The 6,123-nt window shown below is 58.9% G+C and overlaps 1 protein-coding gene across 2 annotated transcripts; it reads right to left on the bottom strand.

The window, feature by feature from the left end:
• Positions 1 to 356: 356 nt before the first annotated feature.
• UNCX (UNC homeobox) lies at positions 357 to 5,436 on the bottom strand. 2 transcript variants are annotated; one of them, XM_064673134.1, is made up of 4 exons: positions 4,875 to 5,005; positions 3,874 to 3,974; positions 3,571 to 3,746; positions 357 to 1,941 (listed from the first exon to the last, which is right to left on the bottom strand). In XM_064673134.1, the coding sequence occupies exons 2-4, from the start codon at positions 3,938 to 3,940 to the stop codon at positions 895 to 897; spliced, it is 1,290 nt and encodes a 429-aa protein (XP_064529204.1). In that variant the 5' UTR covers positions 3,941 to 3,974; positions 4,875 to 5,005; the 3' UTR covers positions 357 to 894. The 2 variants fall into 2 exon arrangements, with proteins under 2 accessions (XP_064529204.1, XP_064529203.1); XM_064673133.1 differs by lacking the exon at positions 3,874 to 3,974 and having other exon boundaries at positions 4,875 to 5,436.
• Positions 5,437 to 6,123: the final 687 nt, after the last annotated feature.

Here is a 6,123-nt window from a genome sequence, read left to right as displayed (position 1 = left end):
CCCCAGCCTTTCATGCTAATTCTATTATTGTAGGAAGTTTATGTGATTTCATATCACTAGAAATCGGTAATGTATAATAACCCTTTGGGCAAGAAACTGAATCCCCGCAGCAGCCACCGGGAAAATAATTACTTTCATATCAAAACTCTGCAGGAGCTGGCCGGGTCCCGTAGCCTGCAGCTCCTAACCTCGGATGGGAGGGGTGGGCACCGGGAGGCTATAAATGAATAAATTTGTTAAGCAATAAACACACACACGCACACACACAAAGAAGGCTTAAAGGGAAAAAGGAAAAAAAAAAAAAAAAGAAGAAAAAAATTGCAAAAAGAGGGAAGAGCCACACAGCCAGACCAGGCGACAGGGAGTTTTAGAGCCTTTATTTATCAAAAATTTTACATATATAAATATTCTTAGACATTTTTGCATTTTACAAGGGTTTTGAGGAGTTCCGTTGTTGTCGCGGTACAGTTTGTCACACCACAAAGTCCAGCTGCTGCTAAGCCTTAACAAACAATATTCCTTATTTTTTTTTTGTTTTGTTTTTACCCCGTTTTCTTTTTTTTTTTTCTCTTTAAATATAAAACCCAAAAAGCTCTAACTGATCACCTGAATCGACCTGTGATAAACTCTAAGGAGAGGAAGAGCCGCTTTCTCTCGGCTCTGCCGCCGCCTCCCGCGGGCCGCGGGCGCGGCGTGCGTGGGGTGAGCGGGGAAGCGCTTCCCCCCCGTTTCTCAGGGGTGACGGGAGCAGGGGGGGTCTGTGGTGGCGTTCTCGGCTGCTTTTATTTTTGCCCTTTTTTTTTTTTTTTTTTTTGCTTTTTAATTTTTGTTTTGTTCTATTTTACTTTTGTTTCGATTATTATTTCTTTTATTTTTTGTTTTGGCCGCCCGTGGTCAGTCCATGTCCACCTCCTCGCCGTCGGCGGGGCCGCAGTCCGATCTGTCCCTGGCTGTGCTGGCGTCCCGCGCCCGGACCGGCGATTCGGGCCTGGGGAAGCTGCCGCCCTCCGCGGGGGCGGCCGCCGCCGGGTCCCCGTGCGCGGCCGCGGAGCGGGGCGAGGCTCCGGCCGGCGCGGGGGGCACCGACCCCGCCGCGGTCGCCGCCGAGTCCGTGGAGCCCGGGCCGGGCTGCGCACCCGCGGGCGCCGGCTCCGCGCCGCAGCCCGGCGGGCCGGGGTTGGCGGCGGGCAGCGGGGAGTCCCGAGGGGGCTGGCCGGCCTCGGGGCCCGGGCTGGCCTTGAGGGCGGTCTGCGGGACGAGGAAGCCCAGGGGCTGGGTGATGGGGTAGAGCAAGAAGTGTCCTTTGCCGATGAGAGTGCGGGGGGCGCAGGGGGGAAGGCTGGGGAAGTCCGGGGCGGCCTTGCGGCGGGGGGGCGAGTCGGAGAGGAGGCTCTCCACGCTGAAGGGGTTGAGCTTGTGGAAGCTGCCGGCGCCGCGGGGCCCCCCCGCGCCCCCGCTGCCGTCCCCCGACGGGGCGGCCGCGCAGTCCTTGTCGGGCGGGCGCTGGAGCCTCCCGCTCCCGCTTCTTTGGCTGGGGTAGAAGGGTTCGGCCGCCTGGTCGCAGGTGCCGGGGGGCGGCTCGGAAGGGGCGGCGGCGGCGGGAGGCGGCGGGTGGGGCGGCGGGTGCTGCCCGCGGGGTTTGGCCTCAGGCGGGGCGGGCGAGAGGCCCCCCCCGCCGCCGCTGTCGCTGTCGGAGCTGGGCGTGCTGTGGAGGGAGAGGGCGCTGGGCGAGTGCGGGTGACGGCTTTGGCTTTTGAGCAGCTTCTTCTCGTGCTTGCGCTTCTTCTTCTCCATCTTCTCCAGCTCCTTGCGGGCGATCTCCTCGGGGTCCATGGGCTCCCCGCTGCACGTCGTGGGGTGGGAGTTGTGAGCCGGCCGCCCCGGGCCCTTCTTCGTGTTCTCTTTCTTTCTCCATTTGGCCCGGCGGTTTTGGAACCAGACCTACACACCGAACAACGAGAAGCAATTAACACCCAGCTCACCGGCCCCGCGCGGTGGCCAGGGCGGTGGGAGGGGGGGGCGGAGGGGAGAAGCGCAGCTCAGGCCTCCCCCGTCCACCCCTTCGAGGTGCCGGCAGTCCCCATCCACAGGACTGGGCCTCTGAGAGACAGAGAGCAAGGGAGGGGACAGGAAGATATCCAGACTTCTTTATTAACAGGGTGGGGAAAAAAAAAAAGGGGGGGGGTGCACACACACGCACACACACGCTGCACCCTGCCCGCACCGGCGCCGAGGGGAGGGGAAGGAATTACACAGCCTCCCCCGGCTCTTTGCCGTGATCGAGGGGTGCAGAAGCACCGATCGGGGCCCGATCCTCCCGCAGCAGCACGCAAAATGCGATAAACACAGCACAATAAGCGGCCGGAGGTGAGGGGGTGCGGGGGGGACACGACGGACGACGCCTCACCCAGACGTGCGGGGTTTGGACCTACTACCCTTCCCTGGAGACGGAGCAGAGGGGTTGGATCATCCCAAAGTGCGGGTTGGATTTGTTATAGAGAGATCATAGGAGAGAGAAAAAAATTAAATCTTCTCTGCTCCGTCCCTGCTCCTGCCTGCTTTGGCGGGTCCCCGGTGTCCCCGCAGCCCTCGGGCACACGTGCCCCTCCTCGCACCCGCGGCCCTTCGGGGCTGCTGGCAGCACCGATTCCCGGCCGGACCACGACGCCAGCTCGGAAGCACCGTGGGGATACCAGCGCCCGTTCCCGGATCCTTCCCCCGGCCTGGCCCCCGAAGGCTGCCGCGACCCCGGGCAGGGCGAGAGGCGGCTCTGGGAGCCGGCGCGGGAGGGAAAACGGCTGGGAAAGACGCTGTGAGGCAAAGCCTATGGAGGAACCGCGGCCAACGGCGCTGGCTCATCCCGGGGGGACCGTCACCGACGCCTGGGATGGGTTTAAAGACGCATTCCGTGCACACGCGGCCAACGCGAAGCCGCCCACCCGCGCACGGCGGCGGGTCCCGGCAGGATGCGGGGCCGCAGCTCGGCCTCGTCTCCCACTCGCAGCCACCGCGGCATAAAACCAGCATCTGGAGATTCAACAGCCATCCCGCAACCCCTTTCCCCATCCGATTCCCATTTATTTTTTCGAAGATCAATTGAAGCAGATCGGTGCTTCCCCTCCCCGTCCCGCACCTCCAAGGGCCTGAGAAGCTCGTTAAAATTAAGTTTTACAAGTTCCACGCGCTCTCGACGCACCTACGAGCTTTATTGACGTTCTCCAGCATACCCTGGCCCGTGATTACGCCTCATATTTGCATGCTAATTTTCTCGCGCTTGACTCATTTAAGAAAAATGTTTACAGTGGAAAAAACATGCTAAAAAAACGTTTAGGGAAGCCAGGCTGCCCGTTTTGCAAGATTAAAAAAAAAATTATAATAATTATAATGACAAAATAAACCATCGAGCAGCAATGCAAGGCAGGGAACAAAAGGGCCGGGAGGTGCGGGGCTGCGGGCCCAAGCGCACAGGGCCCGTCCCGGAGCAGGGATGCGGGTCCAAGAGGCCTCCCCAGGGACCGCTCGGCCCAGGGAGAGGGTGGGGGGAAAGGGAAGGGGGAGCACGTTTTTTACCTGCACTCTGGACTCCACCAAGTCCAGCCTGAGAGCCAGAGCTTCTCGCATAAACACGTCCGGGTAATGACTCTCATTAAACGCCTTTTCCAGCTCCTCGAGCTGCCAGCCAGTAAAATTGGTGCGAGTTCGTCTTCTTTTACAGCCAGGACTTTCTTTGTCCGGGTCACCCGAGTCTGAAAAGGCAGAAATACCCTCAGGTCCCCGGGAGACAGGCCTTCTCCCCCCCTCCCTGCCATTCACAGGAGCCTTTTAACTTTTGTGCTCGGTAGCGGTGGTAAAAGAGCGGGATTAAACACACACCTGCGCTAAAAATGGGGAGGAACCCGATCTGCCCTCGCCTCCTCCGAAAATGTACTTTACAGAACATTTATTCCTGAAGGAAGCTCTCCACAGGCACTCAGCTGGCAGAGAGAGAGAGAGAAGTTCCAATATTTGCGCCAACTACCGAAGGTTTCATTAAAAAAAAAATTAAAAACCCCCCTTTCCTTCCCTTCCCCAGCCCCCCCGGGAGCACCTGCGTGGGTCACAGCTCACGGCCCGGTCCCATGAGGGACCTCGAGGGCAGGGCGGCCCCTGGGCCTCCCGCAGACCCCCGAGCACGGGTGAGTATTGGGCTGGGGTGTTCGCAGCCTCTTCGAGTATGCACAACTCCAGGTTGGGGATTTTCAGCCCTGGCTGCACCTCCCTTAACGTTTTCTGCCAGGTGTGGAAATTACGAAAAATAATAATAATAACAATTTGTATTTAGTTGAGGTGCAGAGTGGGGCAGCCTCAAGATTAATCAGAAGGATGTTGGGTCGACGGAATGTTTTAATAGCTGAACAATAGCGGTGCCACAGGCCGGCGGGGAGAGAAGGAAGGAGAGCGCTTCCTTTCGGTTAAATCGTTTAAAAAAAATAATAATTATCGCTCTTCATTCCCCAAATGCCAGTGATTCCCATTATTATTTTTATTATTATTTTTTAAGGGTATGATCTGAGCTCCCACTCGATGAACTTTGGGGGGAGGCACCGGGCCGGGCCCGCTATTGTTCAGGGCACACGCGTGGCCCAGCGCCGATGGGAACGGGGGATGCTCCCGGCGCTCGGCCCGAGGCCCCACGCCCCGTCCTGTCCGCCCCCTCGGGGGTCAGCACAGCCTCCCTCCCCCCCACCAGACACCCCAATATCCGTAGATGGGGATAGGGGGGATACGGGGCGTGCGGTGCTTTTCCTCCTCCGCGCTGACACGCTCCGGGCGGGGAGCGACGGTCGGGTCGCGGGGTGGCGGGGGGGGAACACGCGACACGGGGCCGCTCCTACCTGCGAGCTTGAAGGGCTGGCTGTCCCCGCTCACCCCACAGCCGGAGGGGATGAGCGGCGCCGGGTTGACCACGGAGGTGGCGCAGGAGCCGCTCAGTAATCCATCGATGGAGAAGGGGACGGAGGCGGCCGCCGACTGCAGCTGATGCCCGGCCAGCTCGTAGACGTGGTGGTGCCCGAGCGGGTAAGGGAAGCCCACCATCCCCCCGAACTGGGCATGAGGATGCTCCAGGATGCGGCTGTCCATCATGGGGGCGGCTCTAGGGCGGGGGGTGCCGGCGGGGCTGGGGGCGCTGGCGGCGGGGCGGCTGGGGCCGGGGGTGCTGCTGGCGGAGGAGGCGGCGCGGCGAGGGGCTCATGCTGCAGGGCGCCGGGCGCTTTAACTTTATCAACATCAGGCTCCCAATAATTAGCTCAGGCTGGGGGAATTTGGGACCAATAAGAAACGTTAATCGGTCCTGACGTCAGAGACGTGCCAGTGTGGGGAGCAAACGTTTTCCATATCGATTGCTAATTATACCTGACATCCAGCCTCAATAAACAATATCAGAGCTGTCACAACACAACGAGGGGGGCTTTGATACGAACTCCAGCCCGAGGAGGGCGGCGGGGGCCGGGCGGGTAGGGGGGTGCGGCGGGGGGAAACGCGCGGATCTGCTGATACCCGGTTAAATACTAAACAGTCGGAGTTACACACACACAGCCTCCCCCCCACCCCTCCAACCCACCCTCTTCCCCCTTGTCCCCTCCCCTCGCCAAATCACTAATAGATTTCCCTTTAAAACATTCACCAGCGTGTTGTGGGGATTTTTCACCAGAAATGCTCTACTCTCTGAACCTTTAAAGTGATGTTGCTCCAATTACAGAGAGACATTGAGCGGCAAATAGACTGATCCAATAATAGGAGATTCATCATCCGCTCTTTCCAGAGCTGTCACATTGAATTTAAAACTACAAGCCTTTTCATCTCCTCTCCGGCTCTATAACAGGGGAGAGGGGAGGGGGGTAGAGGGAAAAAATGGGGTGGGGGGAAGGAAGAGGGGGGGAAAAAAAAAGGAAGAGCCGCTTGCAGCGTTTGGGAGGAGATCTGAACATATCAATCGAAATCATAATTAATGCAATCTCCTATCCATTTGGCCACGGACACCCCCCTCTCCGGCAGCAACCACAACCTTTGAATTGTGAGTGCAGACACAAACAGAAGCAGCCTCTGTTCGCTAAAGAGGAGGCCAAAAACTATTAGTAATAA

The sequence above is a fragment of the Pseudopipra pipra genome, chromosome 16 (genome assembly GCF_036250125.1).
Source record: "Pseudopipra pipra isolate bDixPip1 chromosome 16, bDixPip1.hap1, whole genome shotgun sequence".
NCBI classification, from domain to species: Eukaryota; Metazoa; Chordata; class Aves; order Passeriformes; family Pipridae; genus Pseudopipra; species Pseudopipra pipra.
This window is presented reverse-complemented; position numbering and strand designations above follow the sequence as displayed.

Coding starts and splice junctions, on each gene's coding strand:
- UNCX (XM_064673133.1), bottom strand. CDS start 5,124: ATGATGGACAGCCGCATCCTGGAGCATCCTCATGCCCAGTTCGGGGGG. Junction 3,747..4,874: donor CCAGCCCTTCAAGCTCGCAG/GTAGGAGCGGCC, acceptor CTGCCTTTTCAG/ACTCGGGTGACCCGGACAAA. Junction 1,942..3,570: donor TGGTGGAGTCCAGAGTGCAG/GTAAAAAACGTG, acceptor TTCGGTGTGTAG/GTCTGGTTCCAAAACCGCCG.